Below are 18,492 nucleotides of genomic sequence, written 5' to 3'. Positions count from 1 at the left end.
GGAACATATAAGCAAAATATGGCTTTAGCAGAATTCGGATTGGTCTTCACAAGTTTTCGATATGGTTATAGTTAATAAAATCTACCATAGAATAGTGTCTAAAGCGTCACTGCATTCGCACTTTGCGTGGTTGTGATTTATTGGAAAACCGAGCTACATGCATAGAATTCAATGCAAAGTTTTGCAAATTATAATGCATTTGCCATCCCTGAGACCAGGAAAACACCTTATCCTAATCCATTTAAAATGTCTCAGAATCTCATTTGGAAGAGACCTCAGAATACGGTTTGGTGTCATCAGCAAACTTCTTGGCTGTACACAAAAAATCTCCGTCAATACCATGTATATAGGCAACAAACAACAAGGGCCCCAAGACAGACCCTTGTGGAACCCCACTAGTAACGTCCTGCCAAGAAGAAGCACAACCTTACCACCCTCTGTTGCTAGTACCAAGCAAATTGACACCCATACTCTTCAGCCTTAGTAAAAGACGCTGGTGCCGAACTTTATCAAAGGCCTTCTGGAAATCCAGGAACACAACATCTTCAGACTTCTGCCTATTGAGAGAGCTTGTTACATCTTCTCAAGAATATTAGTGAGACAAGACCCTTTTTTTTACAACAGCCATGTTGAGACTGTCTCAGCAAAGACTGACTGACTGAATTGACTGACCATAGACGTTTTTAACAACAGACTCCATGACAGTATACAAACAACACTAGTGAGACTAACAGGCCTGTAATTTACGTGGCTTAGACTTATCACCCTTCTTGAAAATTGGGGTAATACATTAACACATCTCCAGTCCTGAGGAACATAACCTTCATAAATTTACTAAAGACCAATGAGAGTGGAACGCAGAAATAGTGTGCAAAAGTCTTCACCAAATACGGAATGATAACATTAGGGCCATGAGCTTAAGAAACATTTAGACAACGCAGCTTCTTTAAGTTAACCTCTTCCGAAAATAAGACCGTGTCCAGCTTAAGACCATCACTTCCCACCTGAAAATCTGGAATACTAGTCATATCTCACTTCTAAAATCCGACACAAAATACTTGTTCAAAAGACCCGCAAGATCCTTTACTGTTTCATAGCCGGTTCTGTTAAGATCCTGGTGTTCCATAGCCGGTGTTCACACAATTGCTAGTCTGCTGTTATCTTATTATTTGCATGCCTGCAAGATCTCTCCCGCAACCCCCCCCCCCCCCCCCTTGATCTGAGTCACACTGGTCATGATTGAGTCTATACAGAATCTAGCCATATGACTCAGTGAGTGGCTACGGAGTAGAGGGCTCTCTTTCAAAACACCTTGTAGTATTTTAAAGTTACAGCTTGTGTACATGTGACTCCGAACCACCAATCAACGATAGATTGCCGCGTACCACAGGTAGCTTTTGTTTCATATTCACACACACGCTGTAAAACACATGGTTAAGCTGTACAGTATGTACACGCAGTACTGAGACTACGACAGCACTGAAGGTGTGTTATACAGTACAAACGCCTTTGTAGTATCACAGCTCATACCAAGTCGGAAACTAAACTTTTCATAGTCATACAGAATCGTCATAAAATGGCCCTAATGAAGCAGGAGCAAAAATCTGAAGCATCTGGTGATTTGATTCAAGCTCTAAAAACAGAAAAAGACAGCCTCGATGAATCATTTGAACACGCGAGAAGATTATTGAGTGAAGGTAGGGCTTGGTTAACAATTGTTACTATGTTAGGCCTACTTGTTACTGTTACTAGTGTTAGGCTTAAAAGTCAAACTAACACTTTTATTGCTAACATGCCTAACCTAATTTTACTAGGCCTGTATTAAACGTTCCTATAAATTTCTTCTTACATATAACATAGGTCTTGTCCCAACTGTTCGTTCTTCACATGCTAAAATTAGCCGAGGCTAAACTAAGCCTAGGCTATGCATGTAACTTAGTTTATTGCTTAGCCTAGGCCTGCCTAGCTTACAGTACTTACACTACAGTTATATAGGGCCAGAATATAAGATTTACTCTAACTTTGCTCTGCACTCAGTTGGACATTACTTGTTCCAATTGAAATGGCAATTGGTCTCCTTATATATCATTTGAGCTTGTCACTGTAACAAACTCGGACGGGGGGAAGGGATTGTAACAAAAGATAGGGCATAGGCTAACCCAGTTTGAGGTAGCAACAAATGTTAGGCACTTACCATGAATTTTAATAAATAAATGGAACAATCCCACTTTGGCATTAGCATGCCAATTCACTCCCACTCTCATCTTTTACTGGTGGGAATACTTCAATTTATTTGAATTATATTGTAGATAAGGTAGGCATATGATTGGACTTGATCCAGACTGGACTTGCCCAGGTCAAGTCCCCTCAGCATGCTAATGCAGGCTCTAACTTCAATACTAACAAGCAAATCATCAGTCAGTGTGTGGTATACACTCCTAGCCTAACATAACTGTCCAACCTAAATAATGAATTCATAGTGCAAAATCGCTTCTCTCACTGACAATTGAATTGCTGAATTATTTTTTGTCCACTCAATCATTGTGTGCCTTGCCAATGTTATTTTGATAATGCGTTCCAAGTCTTAAGTACTGGCAGTATTTTGCTTCATAATGATCACCGGTTGGTATTTTGTGGGTTTCTTTTCAGCGATCGAGAATGAGAAAGGTGGGAAGAAAAATGGCCATGGTGTTGAAGATGACCTGGTGAACGTGGTCCCATCTCAACCTGCGAGAGTGTCCTGTAGAGTAAGGGTACCAGAAAAAGAACATCCCAAGGTAAGAATTGTGTGATCCACACACACAAACACACACACAGTAGGCTACTTGAAGATTACTTAAGGTCTCTTCTGCTCAAACACGTCAACCAGTTTGGTTCAATCTGCCTCTTTGCAGTAGGTCTGAGCATTCCACTTGCTGAGAAAGACAGTTGGCTAGTTTTGCTCTCTTGAATTTCCTAAATAAATGAAAGACAACAAATTTAGAGGGTCAAAACAGGCAGGTTTAAATTACTAGTTATTAATTAAAGTTCTTTTTTATAAACCTTAACAATAACTTGACTCTCCAGTATGCTAATAATTGGGGCCAATGCTGATTATTTTGAGTATTTACTGTGTGGTCGGTAGCTGTTTAATGGAAATGGGTGTGAAAAATGAAGGTAGCAGCCTGCTTGCTCATTTGTGCTTAGTGGATTCCTTATAGGAAAAAGAAACATGTTTATTGTTTGCAGTGCGCTCCAACAAATGTGAACAATATTTATATTTAATAATGGTATTCATATAAAATAATGGTCTCCGATTATTGTTTCTGTTCATGAATGGAGGTTTTGATATTCAAATGATGTATATACCATTGCTTGGCCGAGTGGACAAAGTTGTGGCATTTGAAGCAATGAGGCTTAGCAATCGGGAGGTTCCAGGTTTGATACCCGGCCGGGTCATAGTAAGGTGGGTTTTTCATCTACGGTTTTCCAATCTGAAATAACTTTCTAAATGAAAAAGATTCCAAATTTGAGTTTAAATGATTAGTGTTAGTTGTAATCCATAAGATCTTGTTGGTTTCTCCCAAATATTTGGTCGCCTAGGCATCGTAAAAATAAATGCTGATTATGATTATTATTATTATTTATGATATTTTTTGATTACTTATGAATGTATTGTTCTCATCTTGTTTATTCATTCAGTATAATTTTGTTGGCAAACTCCTTGGCCCCAAAGGAAGCACACTTAAACAGCTGCAGCTTGACACGGGTACTCGAATGTCCATCCTGGGTCGCAATTCAATCAGGGATAAGGCAAAGGTAGGTACTAGAATGTGGCCCACTCGTACATATACACAAATATGCTGTGCCCTCTTGTTGTGTTCTTTGAAATCTTTATACGAAGTTCACATGTAAACTACAGAGGAATAAAGAGAGGAATACAGAGAAGCACAGAGGATAAAAGATTTGTGACAAGTTTTAAGAGAGGAGCAGGGCAGGGGTGAGATTAAAAGGACGAAATATAGAGATTAGTCAGTGGTGCTAACATACTATTATATAGTACCCCCCTCTCCCCACCCAAAAATTGACTACTCAGCCAACCATGGTTTTTATTCTCACTTTATAAAGGTGCCAAACTTTTTTGTAAATTATTTGTTTCTTCTCTTACCTTGCAACACCCCTAGTCGAAAAGAAAGTTGGACCCCTTAGGTCTCCTATCATCTCTGATGAGGCATACCCAGTGTAAGCTACATGGTGACCCATTGTATCCAGTGGAATTGTCCAGCTATTTAGATTTGAGGGGTGTCCATTTTGAGAATAATACCTTTTATTCTTCATTAACTTTGTCAATTTCCAGGAAGAAGAACAAAGAAATACTGGAGGTCCCAAGTACTCCCACCTTCATAAAGACCTCCATGTCCTGATTGAAGCATTCTGTCCTGCTGCTGAGGCCTACAGCAGGATCGGTCATGCCCTAACAGAAATGAAGAAGTACTTCACTCCGGTAAGTGATCCAACAACGGTTTGGTTTGCAAGGTGATGACCTTTTTCTCTTCAAAGGAAGGAACTCCAGCAATCATCATTTGCCTTAGTTATAGGTTCAACTCCCACCCCCCCCTTCCCCATCCTGTTGCTACAACCAAGAGAAGCTAGGTTGTGTTTATTCACATTTGTAAAGGTGTGTAGTAATTCTCACACACAGAACTAGTAGTAATTCTCACACAGAACTATGTAGTAATTCTCACGCATAGAACTAGTAGTAATTCTCACACAGAACTATGTAGTAATTCTCACGCACAGAACTAGTAGTAATTCTCACACAGAACTATGTAGTAATTCTCACGCACAGAACTAGTAGTAATTCTCACACAGAACTATATAGTAATTCTCACGCATAGAACTAGTAGTAATTCTCACAGAACTATGTAGTAATTCTCACGCACAGAACTATTTAATAATTCCAACACACAGAAATATGTAGTAATTATGACACAGAAATATGTAGTAATTGTGAGACACAAAACTCTGTAAAACACATAGGTTAGGAAGATTTCTTGCACCTTATGTACTTTAGTCCCATAATTGTACACAGAAGGGAGAACTTTAACTGGTCACATTTTGTGTAGGTTTATAACGCTCTGCACTTTGTCTCTTTTAAAGTACTATGGTGCCACCTGTGTAAAAAAAATAGCAAATTCCCATTTTGCATAGGAGTTTACATTGCGATACCCAATGAAATACTCTTGGACACATTAAGTTTGAAACTCTATTATTCATCACTAAGATCCCTAGCTATTTGAAGCATCTGTTGTTAGTTGTTCTTTTCATGTTTTTCAGGATCCAAATGACGACATCAGGCAGAACCAGATGATGGAGATGGGAATGGGGGCTCCAGCACCACGAGGTGGAGGAGGAGGCATGGGTAGGGGGAGAGGCAGAGGCGGTCCTTCCAGAGGTAACTTCTATTTTCTCCCCTTTGTCATTGGTGTTTTTTAGAAAAATAGTCAAATGTCCTTGTAGTTTAAGTTTGAACTCTCTAAAGCCTTCCTTGTATATCACACATAGAAAAAAAAAATATGGTTGGTTTTGTCTTCTTATCAGTTGAATAATAAAAAATTGTTATTAATTGAACAATTATTAGAAAAGAAATATAAAGTACTACTATAGTAGGCACCCACCCCATCCCTTGTAATAAACATCGACAAGAACAAAACGTACACATTTGGTTATCCGAGCTCAAGTACCATATGTGGTGTGGATGTATGGAAGGCCAATCAGGCTTACCAATATACTGTGTTAGCAGGAGTGTCAATATTTGACGTCTTCATGTTGTGTAAGACAGCGGTCTGCGAACTTTGAGGCCAAGGATCTTCGAGGAGAAATGAGCGGTTGCTCAGATTGTATGTAACCTTGCTTGGACCATGGACTAGTCAACAAGAAAATAATTGAATCCATCCAAATGGACTTGCTTGGACTAACTGTTGATTAATTTTCTGACCTCTTGAAAAAACCTTGGGACCCACTTAGAGTTGTGCCAGGAATGTTTGCATGTGGTCGGTGTAACTAATGCGTAATTGATCTATCGATGAATAGAGTTTGTTTCCTCTATGTCAGCTTGTTAACCGTTAGTCAGCAAATTTACCAAATCATCATGAATTAATTAAGGTAAAACAGCATCTTTGTTATTTCACCCATAAAGGTTAATGTGCACGCAGTTGTATGGTTTTGATCCCATTCTCAACATAAAGGTTAATGTGCGCGTATAGTTTTGATCCCATCCTCATAAGTACGCTGTCACATACATTTCTTCATGAATGTTAAGTATTATGGAAATGGAAAACCTCACTCAAGTTTTGACTTTGTACATCATTGCATGGATGTACATAAGTATTGCATAGCAAGAGACATACACTCAAGTTGGTTCCATTATTGGCAAGTGAAAATACTTGTGGATGTAGAGAAAACTTTTTGACAAGCTCATACAATCTTTAATTTGTTAGGCATGGCCAGACCATTCGGTTCCACGAGAGGACGACCAGTTCCTGGTTCCAGGGGGACTGGGAGAGGCGGTCCTCGTGGGCGCGGTGCCCCAGCAGGAAGAGGCCGAGTGGCTCCTAGACCATTATCCTACCCAGTGGAAGAAGAATATGTGAGTAGTTTGATTCTGCAACCCCCCCCCCATCCCCCCTCCTCCACAAGAAGAAAAAGAAATAAATTTAAAGGCAATGGCAAAGATTGGGATTGTATGTTGGGTAGTCTTTGTATGTGTGTTTTGGTGTGAATCATAGCGTCTTTCCTATTAGGAAAAGTTTATTTAAGGCTTTTCTCTTGTTGTGTGAACAGCAACTTTGGCTGAGTTAGTGCTCTGTGAAATTGATGAACAACCTCCAGTAAACATTGCACATACAGATAGCAAATTTTTTACACAGTTAATTCCCATTGAGGTTGTCCAGTGACACAAATTACTTTTACAACTTAAATTTGCTTTTAGTTAACCGGGGTACTGCTTTGATCATACTGTGAAATGATAGTCTTAATATTATTGGGGTTCATTCGCCAAATGTTGAGCCAAGTGCAATTTCTATTTGCAAGCTACAATTCTACTTGCCAAATGGTGAGTTGTAAAGGGTATTTAACAAGCCTGTTGGTGGTAATAGTTTCTTTCTCAATTCTACTCGCCAAATGGTGAGCTGTAGAGGGTATTTAACAAGGCCTGTTGGTGGTCATGGGTTCTTTCTCAATTCTACTCGCCAAATGGTGAGTTGTAGAGGGTAATTAATGATGCCTGCATGTGGTAATAGTTTCTTTCTCGATTCTGCTCGCCCATGGTGAGTTGTCTAGGGTATTTGAGGAGTCCTGCTTGTTTCATACTTTCTTTCTCTTTTCAGTATGATGATGGATATGGAGAGACCTATGGGGATGAAGGAACCTATGAAGATTCCTATACTGAAGGGTGAGTCAGGTCTTAAATTTATATAAAGACGTTTTCTTATTAGACCTTACAGTACCCAAGTCTCTGAAGCAATACATTGCATTCCAAATTGTTAAGACAATGTCTTATTCCCTGCTTACACTGAAATGAACACATACAAACACACATTCGTACACACACACACACATAATCACATACAGGTAAAATTATTCGGTTATGTACTAGTTTTCTGAAAAACACTTTGTAGATGTGACATGTTAACCTTTTGTTTTTAAATTTGTAGGGCAGCTGATGAGGGTAGCTACGGTTACAGTGATGGCGGTGCCGGTGATGGTTACCAAAGCTATGATTATGGCGGCTACGGTGGCAGCACACAGAGTGGCGGTTATGGCGCTCAGTCTGGCAGCTCATCTGGAAGCTATGGAGGATACTGTGAGTAACACAGAGCCATTAGTGCTTAACTTTGTAAAGATTTATTATTCTGCCATCGGAGGCAGGGTTCTTGGTTGCTTGCTTCACTACTTCAGATCTTAGCTCTTCTTGCCATTTTTGGTTAAAAACACTGCTTGAATTTCCTATTTACTTGTTGTCTAGGTGATTTCATATTATTCTGCAAAAATTTGCCAAGCTACCAGGTTCGTAGAGTCGAGTACGTAGAGTATTATACTCTACAGAAAAGTTGAGGAAACACAAGAAATTTGCTTAAAAACCAACCGTTTGTGTTTGTTTGCTAATACTAATCACAATCATACCCATACAAAAATGATGAGTCAAATACCCTAGGTAATTTGTCATAACCATTTGAAATGAAACTTTGAACAGTGCTAAAGGTGTGAGCTAAAGGTGTTGCAAGTTGAATATTGTGTAGTGGGAATATCCATCCTTTCTTCAGATTTCTGTACTACAGTTAGCTCCTTGGTTGATTTTCACAATTTTCCCCAAAGGGTTGCATCTGTTGCTCGTAGAGGTTGGAAAAGATCAAGACGGCCGTTAAGAAATATTCTCGTCTTTCTTTTTCTTCCGCAGCGTCTGGTGGGTCTGGTTGGTCATCGGGTGCTGCCGGCAGTGGCCGCCAGTCCATGAAAACTCCTACGCAGTACACCCAGAAACCTGCCAGCAGGCCACACCCATACACACGGTATTAATTACCTCTATTGTGCCACTTCATTGGGCTGGGTGGACACCAAAGAACAACCGTGAATACCTGTATCAAACTAAAGAACCTAAACTCACAGGAGTAGTAGGATCAAAACCTAAAGGAAAACCAAACGAGAATCCACCCCCTACCCCCTTCCGAAAAAAAGGAGACATTCTTAATGTTTTAATATCTGTAATTCCTTGTACAAAAACCTAATTATGATTATTTTTTTTGTTTTCGGTTTAAGTAACTTCTTTCCCCTATTTAGAAGTATTGTACAGTCTGTAAGAAATTAAAAAAAGAAAAAGGAAAAAAATGTTTTGCTGCCAGTTAGTTTAAAATCAAGGATCAACATTTTGTGGTAATACACCATTGCTGTAGTGTAAAATCTTGTGCATCTTTTGAGAAAACACATTGTGGTTTTTATCAAACGATCTATATACAGTTTTTAATAGTAACGTTGTCATGTTTTAATTGGTTTGTATAGTAGTTCAATCATTGCTATTGAATGGTAGTGATAATAAATCACTGGTTTGGTGAATATTGCCGGGGGTTTTCAAACGTGGGCTTAATCAGCAATGATCAGAACCGCCATGTAAGATCATTCTGTGATCATACCATTGGTCGGTTTTTCATTACGTATAGGCCAATCAGTTTTCTCTTCCACTTTGGAAACTGTTTGATGGAAAACTGTTTACCCAGGTTAACACATTTTAACAAGATATCAACCAATATAAAAAAGAAAAGAAACTGCCCCTATCCACTACATAAAAGGGTCCAAGGTCCAAATTTCCATTTCATGTTTGAAAGCTAATGAATATGCAATCATACAGATGACATACTTTGTGTTTGATTACCATAAATTTAAATGTTATCCCCAAACTTCTGTTTGGTCATAGCAGCTATCAACCTGTATAATTCAACAGACTGTTGGTAATCAGAGGTTTGATAGATGGAAGTTAGTTAACCACAGCAGCACATATAAAATGTCCAGTTGTAGTGAAATAGTGATAGTATGATAATTAGTATTTTTTTGTTATTTGATAATGTTAATTTTTTGTTCTTATTGTAAGCATAAATTGTGACAATCAGTTACTCCAGTTGCATTTTAATAACAGAAAAAGAAAAACCTAACATGGCAGAAAAATCCTTTTGATCGATATTCAAAATGTCATTTCTATTAAAAAATTCTGAGAGGGTTAACAATAACTTTGATCAAATTTAGTAAAAATATGTCGTTTTAACTAAAATAACGAAAATCATCTAAACATAATAAGAACACAATTTTTTTTGTACTGCTAATGTCTGTTTGAACAAGCCATATCAAAATATGTCCTTCAATAGCAACTGGAGTAAATGTAGTTATGTTTTCATTAATATTTTCATATAACTAACATAACAACTTTTCACTTGAAAAAAAAGGAAAAAAAAAAAAACACTTTCCATGTTTAATTTTAGGCCATTGAATTACACCCTAATCATATGTAGATGTTAACCAGTTAAAATAAATCTGTGGTTTTTAGAATAAAATGAAGAAAAAACAAAAAAATATAATAATACTGTATTTTGTTTCTCTTTGACAAAAGTACTTCTTTTCCTCAGCCATAAGACATAATTATCCGAATAAAGATACCCTTTTAACTCCAGATGAAGTTAAAAAAAAACTCCCTATTCCCTTTTAACTGGATCTCAAATGGTAGGTAAGTAGAAAGAAGTATGCACGTGTATATCAGTTGTGTGATTTGTTTAAAGTAATCAATTTTGCTTTCCTTTTTAAAACACTGAACCACTCTGTTGTAATATACTTCAGAGTTTATTAGTGAAGGGCAAAGTTACTAGACGAATTAAAATGCTGAAAAATGTTAACAATAACAAAAATGTTACAGAAGGAGCCATGAAGTGAAACACCAACTTGGGATTTGTATACTCCAGTGAGCTATTTGACATTAAAAAAAACCTGGCTGTTTTAGCTTTTTAATTTATTTTTATCGAAGGTTAACGTAAGATAAGATTTGCAATATCTGTAGGCACTTACAAGTGATTTCAGGGCAATCAAATATTGTTTCTGTGTAGTATTACCTCACTAGCTCATCAGGGATGCAACAGCAGTAAACATTTAAGAAACAACATTTTATTACTCCATTTCTAAATCTTTTTGTATGAAGGAATAAGTAATGAGAGTTAAATGTTTTAATACAGAAAATTTTGACCAAATTCCCTTTGGTTTATAGCAAATTAACAAATGGAAGATTTTACATCAAGTTCACTAGATTTTAGCCAGAAATGCAAGTTTACATCTCTTTAATTTTACAAACTATCACTAGTATAATTGCCTGTTTGGTGCATACTACAGTATATGTAAACATATGTATAACATGATAGCAGTAGCATGCTATCCATGGGGACTGTTTTAATCTATAGTGTACCTCAGAGACTCTATAACCTTTGATTAATTATCAAAGAATAGCATTATAGCAAGATACATTAATGTTCAACCTTTCAGCACTCATATAAATGTTGTTTTCACCTTTAACATGTCTCCCTGTATAACCAATGCCATTTTAGATTTTATGAGAACTCACAATCAAAGGATTTTGTTTAGTGGTTGTGTAAATAAATTTTGTAGCAGAGTAAACAACATGGGTTTCAAGCCGGACTCCCACTTGAGAGTTGATTTCTCATAAAGATGATTCTCATGATAGAACCTCAGTAGAAGCTGTCAAGCCACATTGTCACTTTGAGTAACAAAATCCCATGAAATGAACCCTCTGAGTGTATAGATACCTCATAAAGATGTTTTGATAGAATTAACTCATTAGAATCTGTCGAGACAGGAAGAAACCTCGGCACAAACGATATATATTGTGATTCTTGCTTTCGTAAATATTTGGTAAACACAACTCAGAGGCATGCTCAGATTGCTTTGAAGATACTAATGATATAATTATGGATAAATCACCCTTGAATGTACAACTTTGTACCCTCTGTTACCATCTGTCTGTTGGTAACAGGTTAAAAAACTTTTTGAGTCTTTGAACAAGCTCATTCCCGCACTGTGGCAGTTGTGAGGTCAAAGGCAAGCTAAAAATAATCAATTTCGTGAACACATGAATATTGATGATATTGGAAAATGAGATTTGTAAAATATTACTAAATGGAAATTGGGCGGATGAATTGAAGCTAACAGCAGAGGTCCCTTAACCTTCCTGTCACAAAATCGAGAAAGAGGAGTTAAAAGCCAGAATGGGAGAGATCCTTAACCTATGGAAACCAGCTAAAATACCGGAATGTACCAAATCTGTAAGTTTGACAAGAAGTAAGTTCAGTGTCATGGTAGTTGTCCCATAAAACAATGTATAACAAATGTTTACTTTAATCAACATGTTTAATCAACATTAAAGGGTTGCTAACTAATTGTGTTATATTACAGCATGCCTATAAAAGTATTAACAAATATCATTTTTAGTTTCATAGTTTTTAAAAGTAGTTAATATAAATCAAAACTTGAATTGCTTTTGTAGTATGTGAATTTAGAAATACATGTTAAACATACTTGTGACATTTTCCTCGTAGTTGTTTAAAACAAATAATAACGAATTGTTAAAACAAATCGTTTGCTAAATTTTGAATATTGCCATTCATGAATTTTTTTTATCCTGGTTCTTCTATTAATTAACCAACAACGAGAATGACATTCATAAAAGAAAAAAGAAATTTAATAAATACTACACATTGCTGCATATTCGAAACTAGAATAAAAAATTAAATATTCCTTTTTATTTCGACAAAATACGTAAAATGTTTGAACTCAAATCGTCTGTTTCAAGATAAACCAATGTACCAAATAAACTGTAACATCACAGGAAGTTTGTTATTCCATCCCGTCTGTTGTTAAAATTAAGAATTAAAATATATTGATGTGTATCTCTTCCCTCAGCTGAGTAATCTTCCAGCCATACACGAAGAACTGGTTAGAATTTCTTGCAGTAATGATACATACAAGAGGATGCAAAATATCTCTCAGAGGTAAGATTTTCTGACAGATAATTGTTTAAGTCAATGAACAACAAAATAGTGACTAGGAAATTAGAAAAAATGGCTAAGAACAAAAAACAGGCATGAGCCTTTTTCCGCGAATTCGCGGAATATCAGTGATTTCTTTTCTACCTCGGGGACAATAAACTATTATCCTAACACACTGTAGCATATGCGAACTGGGGCCTATACCGAAATTTTTGCAAAGTTCAGTGATTTTTTCCCCCAGACTCATCCCTGAAAGAATATTTGGGTTGTAACAAGTTGGAGATGATCCATATTCATGTTTGTTTGGTGTGCCGGTCCGAAGCCACGGTACAAGGATGAGATCAATGAGGGGACAAGTACAGTACAGCAAACTTTCTCTTCAAATTCCATTCCTGCTGCTTGTCTGAGTGGTATCAAATAGAAGTGGGACAACAGAGAATTTGCATTTGTAAGAGAAAAATTGGAAATCATTTAAACCTCAAGATCTAAACGTTTTAACTTTTCCCACTTCTTCATGGTTCTACAACCCCATTGTAGTGGTAAGCCTTTGCTTTCCTGTAGTCTCTAAACACCAGAAAATTGGTTTTGTCAATGATTAAGTGCACACCTTATAACAGCCGTTGCATGAGTAAGTTTATAACTTGACTACTACTGCATTCATTGGGGGTATTCATAATTTCACATCACAAAAGCAAAGTTTGAATTTTTTTGTGGTCTAAACAATAAAGTAAAATAAACTAAATAAAGTAATTCATTACATTGCATGTTTGGAGCTGTGACATCACACCTGTTTGCTTCAAGTTCAGTAATGGTACAAACTGACTTTGTCAGTTATCTCCAAAGTGCAATATAGTAACAGCATACATCTTTCCCCAGCATTGCTTATTAAAGTTAGTACAGTTTATGCTTTGATTAGCCGATAAATGTCCCACTGGACTACCGCATTAATCTGTGGTAAGAACGTGTATGCCAGGAAAGTGTCTTCAAAAAGAGAACTTCTTACAGGACAAGTAGTCCCTCTAAAGATCAACATGCTTTGAATTGCCCAAATCAATCTTCCACAAAAGTACATTCCCTTGGTGTACATAGTCTCCAAACTACTCCCGAGCAATTGAGGCTTGTTAACACAGAATGCACCAAAGTGGGGGCTGACCACCCCTGTGATTGCGAGGCAGCTAAATATTTAGTGTCACTATTATTTGTCATCCTTGCATATGTATACCTGTCAGCAAACTTGATCTTTTGTTTTATCATTATAAGTGAAATAATTTGTCTTTTCCTCTGTACGTTTTAGGGCGTAGACAGAGGTGAAGCTGATTGTACAAGATTCTGCATGCAGGCTGTGAGGAAGACGACATTCACAGGATTGGATTCCCCTGTCGGAGGTTGCCATGACAACATCCAGAGGAATGGATACCTTGAAAGAAGATGGTCGATGGATTGCTCTATATTGCTTTGTTCTTGTCGTGACATTCGCTTCAAAATGATCAGAGAATTTGTTCGATGTAAATTTATGTGAAACGTTTCCTACAGATCTGTTCTGAAGTGGAAATGGAAATTAATGTTTGTAGAGCTCTTGAAATGTCACAGGAATTAAACAATTTTCTTTCAGTTTGAAAGATTTATGAATATTCATAGATATTAATCATGTGAACAGTCAGTGAGATAGTTGAACTGCCCTGTTTTGTACTGCAGATGATATTTGATATTGGGAGAGATTTTGGACAAAGCAATGCAAATATAATGTGAGGTAGCATTTTAAAGGAATAGACCAACATGATGTATGATGATACATACAGTGCATGAAAAGTATTAGGAACTAAATGAGCTTGGCCAAATGTTTGCATGCATGCTGAGATGTCATCATCAAAAAACCCCTTCCAGATATAATGAAAATTAAGACAAAAACAATTGCTTAACAACATTAGAGAACATTTTTCTGTGCTGGGTTACAAGTTATGTTGGGGCAGCTGTCAAGTGGTTTTAAGCATGTCAGATTCATTGATAGGTGATAATAAATGTCTAATTCATGCAAATATATTTTTCTTATTCAGTCAAAGTGTTCATTGAGATTGGAACATTAAGATATATTTGTACTATGTTTACATGTGCTAACACATGCAAGTTTACAACATGCTGTCACGGTCACAGGAGATTTTCTTTTTACTCACTGTTGACAATTTGAAGGAATCTTGAATAAATTTTTGACAAAAATATGTATCTTGTGCCTCCTCCGAATGAGTTTTTGTAGATATACTATAGATGTGATGTGTGTCCAAACTGATGTCCTAGGCTTTTGTGGATGTAATGTCTACTGACATCATCAATATTGATGGCTGGGTTGTATTGGTGGTGGTCATGTAGTGAATTATTTAGTTAAAGTAGAAAACCAGTGATGGACTAGGAGGGTACGGGCCCTGGGGTGAGCAGCAGGATGGATACACCATCGTTTGATTTACTAGGGTGCATGCATGCACTAACGTACCACTACATACATGCATGCAGATCTAACCTGTGTATGTGAGTGCACAGAACCTGGCTGGGTTACTTGTTTTGTCGCACTACCTGACAGAATCGAAGCGAGGCACCACCACAGGTTGGCGCGTAACGTACACAAATAAATTTTGGCTAAAATATCCCCTGGATCAACGGAAATGACACTTCCCAGGCCTTATAAACAGGGCCAGATAAAGTGTTACGTACGCCTTAGGTTTGCAAACCCTTGAAAGTAAAAATTTCTAGACACTATCTAAGCGAAGTGCCGCCATGATTAGCGCGTCGTGTACAGATAATATTTGGCTAAAAATACCTCATAGGTCGCCGAATATCACACCTTCAAGGCTTGTAAAGTTTCAACAGGGCCTAATAGGTAGTCCAGCCCTGGTACAGACCTATATGCACAATGTGCATGCAGCATAGCCTTAGGTGTTATTGAATATTTAATTTTTTGGTACATGTTAGAGTTTTGTGGTCTATCTAACGGACATTATTAGTTTGTTTCAAAAGAAGTAGTTATGTGAAAAAAGGTAAGGTTCCAGGAAAAATGCTAACATCCAACAGCACATACGAACAAAATTTATTTTAGTTTTCCATACCTGTATGTTTATATCCTTCAAAGTGATTGCCACGATTTAACTATATTTAGTTCGCCTTGATTGAGACACACCACCTTCCCTTACGCCACTCGATACACTAAGTTTACATAATCATAATTAGTGATTATTCTGTGGGCCCATTTTGACAAGACATCGGAATTGCTTTATATTAATAGCAAGGGCCTGGATTGGAAAGTCACTTTTGTAGGTTTGATCCTACTATCAATGAATTAAGGAACCTTAAACAGTGCATGGCGTAAGTTGACGTATATTACTGAACACTATATTTTTATCGGCCCCACAGCGCATTGAACAATGGAGGACCCTCATCGAGATAGGCCTACATGGGGCCTGCTTGGTTCACGATCTAAACTTTTTAACATCAATACTAGCCATTTCACCGGCCTTGTCTGCTTCAATGGGTGGGTATATTTTTTTTAGTACTTTTCACTGGGCCCCAAGTGTCCGGGCCCCGGTGCCACTGCACCAGCAGCACCGGCCTAGTTACTTCACTGTAGAAAACACCAAGAAAAAGACATGGACCAAATATTTCAAAGGGAGAGAAGTACCAAAGTATATTACACAATGAACAATTCATATTGCAAACTCCTGCACAAAGTCAAGATATTTTCATATTTACAGAAATGACTTCAACACTTTTTAAGAGGGAAACGATGTATCGGATAATGACAATTTGTTTCAACCAGCTAAGAATATGTTTTAACCTTAGGGAATCATTTCACAGCAGCCAGTTTGGCTGGCTGTAATCACCAAGGTAGTTATCAACATACTGCCTAACAAGTTGTAGTAGTAGTATCATCATTAATTCTAGTGTACAATTCCATGTTAGTTACCGCAAAGACAATAATACACAATTGTGTCATCCAAGTAGCTGGTGCCACATGGGAAGTGAAAAATGTAGAAACGGGAATTTGAGATTACTGCTCATCCCTAAAGACGGCATCTGCCGGTTTTGTTTCACAATAACCGCCAGACGACTGCAAGCTCATTACAGGGTACTCAAAGGTATCCTGTATACGTGTAATTAGATTTACCAAACCAGCCGACATTTAATGGGAATAAATACTGTGATAGTAACATCACTTATTAACTTGATCAATCTTACACAACAATTAGATCTGGACTATGGGATGTGTATTGTCATTAATAAAGACTTGTATATCCCTTGTTTTAACTACATATCATTGCAAAATTGTTTGGAAAAAATTCGAATGACATTCCCACCCCCCCCCCACCCTCCCCAAATAGAAGTCTTCGGTAATTGTCACTGGTGACCTCTAATAACCCTCGACTTCCACTGTTCCAAAGGACTTCAAAAGTTCATTATCTTTTCAAGTTCAGAAACAAAGTATTGATCAAAACTAATCAAAATACTGAAAGATCTTAATATCATCAAAAAGACACTATCGATCGGATCATTAGATGAAAGTATGAAAACCCCACAGAGAAAGTATTAATGCCCCACAGAGAAAGTATAAAAGCCACACATAGAGAAAGTATTAAAACCCAACAGAGAAGGTATTAAAGCCCCACAGAGAAAGTATTAAAACCCAACAGAGAAAGTATTAAAGCCCCACAGAGAAAGTATTAAAGGTTTTGGTATTTACAATTATCATACAGATGATAATGTGCAGCATATTTCACTTTTTTACCTGGCAATAGAATGAAAGTATGGTTTCCTGAATGAGAGTTACAGTAACAAACACAGCACAATCAAACAACTAGCTTTATATGTTACTTTAAGGTGACCAGCTAAAATTGAGTACCATCCTTGGGATAATTGCTTTGGTTACAGCTTACAAGCACTTTCATTGAGGGCCTAATCATGGGTACCCCCCCCCCCTCCTTTGCCTAAAACTTCATAAATTATCACTGGAAAGCTCAAGCAAAGACAAATATTTCTCTGCCATAGACAAAAATAATCAATCAGTCAACAGAGGTAGTTGTTAAAATACCCAAATTTGAAAATGAAGTCCTTCACAAGCGTCCAAATAATTTGCGTTAATCACACTGTGTCATAGAGGGGATGAGAGACACTGTTGTACTTGAGGAGGCAAACAGATATTAACAATGGTGAAGGTTATGTAGAAGAAAACAGAACAAGTGAGGGCCTTGGATAATCTTGACAGAATAAAACAAAATTAAATCACAACACAAAACTGAATTTTTCTAGAGACCAAAATTAACAAAATGATAAAACGGTCTGAGGTAAATTGATGACGACAAAACTTTCAGGAACTGCATTACCTCGGCAACCAACTCTGTGGGAACTTAACAATTGAGCCAAACAAAAGCCCAATATTACAGCAACATTCAATGCCTCATTTTCTTACATTGGACTGGACTGGTAAGGCACATCACATTCAATGTCCCTTTTGAGTCATTTATCCGATCACTACTTTAAACAATATCTTATCTGCATGAGATAATATCAGTTAGTGAATAATTTATGCTTTCAATATGTCAATGGTGTACCAGAAATGGCATTTCTGTTAACCACTTGTGAGGAACCAGACCTTTTCCTTCATTCCAAAAAGGGTTTCAAGTTGAGATAATATATTAATTGTCATTAAAAGCATCCATAGGTTGAACCTTCTTAGCGGCAGAGCTCTTCTTCAGTTGCATATTCATGTGTATTCAGTTACATATTCATGAATAATCAGTTAAATATTCATGGATTAGCAGAAGTCAATGTCGATTCGCAAATTTCCTCCATTTCCTGCGGAAGGTGATGGAAAAGGAAACATGGATTTAATGTAGAAAGAAAAGACAAATGATAAAGTGTTACTATTGCCCACCAGAGA

General features: G+C 37.2%; 2 protein-coding genes across 5 annotated transcripts in view; one reads left to right on the top strand and one right to left on the bottom strand.

Annotated features, from left to right (window-relative positions):
- Positions 1-1,428: 1,428 nt before the first annotated feature.
- On the top strand, positions 1,429-17,239 carry LOC139973433 (KH domain-containing, RNA-binding, signal transduction-associated protein 2-like). 2 transcript variants are annotated; one of them, XM_071980114.1, is made up of 11 exons: positions 1,429-1,697; positions 2,650-2,777; positions 3,682-3,798; positions 4,337-4,483; positions 5,317-5,434; positions 6,480-6,628; positions 7,368-7,432; positions 7,695-7,843; positions 8,438-8,549; positions 12,487-12,575; positions 13,867-17,239. In XM_071980114.1, exons 1-10 carry the CDS (start codon positions 1,577-1,579, stop codon positions 12,488-12,490), a joined length of 1,110 nt encoding a protein of 369 aa, XP_071836215.1. In that variant the 5' UTR covers positions 1,429-1,576; the 3' UTR covers positions 12,491-12,575; positions 13,867-17,239. The 2 variants fall into 2 exon arrangements, with proteins under 2 accessions (XP_071836215.1, XP_071836214.1); XM_071980113.1 differs by lacking the exons at positions 12,487-12,575; positions 13,867-17,239 and having other exon boundaries at positions 1,430-1,697; positions 8,438-10,106.
- The window catches only part of LOC139973432 (ATPase family AAA domain-containing protein 2-like), a 29,195-nt gene continuing 26,919 nt past the window's right edge, over positions 16,217-18,492 (bottom strand). For all 3 annotated transcript variants that reach the window (XM_071980110.1, XM_071980111.1, XM_071980112.1), the window contains exon 24: positions 16,217-18,407. In XM_071980110.1, coding sequence (XP_071836211.1) covers positions 18,360-18,407 — 48 coding nt within the window. In that variant the 3' untranslated portion in view covers positions 16,217-18,359. The remainder of the gene's footprint in view (positions 18,408-18,492) is intronic.

The sequence above is a fragment of the Apostichopus japonicus genome, chromosome 9 (assembly GCF_037975245.1).
Source record: "Apostichopus japonicus isolate 1M-3 chromosome 9, ASM3797524v1, whole genome shotgun sequence".
NCBI classification, from domain to species: Eukaryota; Metazoa; Echinodermata; class Holothuroidea; order Aspidochirotida; family Stichopodidae; genus Apostichopus; species Apostichopus japonicus.
Note: the sequence above shows the minus strand (reverse complement) of the source record. Positions and strands in the feature narration are given on the sequence as shown.

What these genes read in the sequence shown, in the direction of transcription:
- LOC139973433 (XM_071980113.1), top strand. Translation starts at nt 1,577, where the DNA reads ATGGCCCTAATGAAGCAGGAGCAAAAATCTGAAGCATCTGGTGATTTG. An exon ending in TGAAGAAGTACTTCACTCCG is followed by an intron (nt 4,484 to 5,316) that starts GTAAGTGATCCA and finishes CATGTTTTTCAG; the next exon opens with GATCCAAATGACGACATCAG. An exon ending in GAAGATTCCTATACTGAAGG is followed by an intron (nt 7,433 to 7,694) that starts GTGAGTCAGGTC and finishes TTAAATTTGTAG; the next exon opens with GGCAGCTGATGAGGGTAGCT.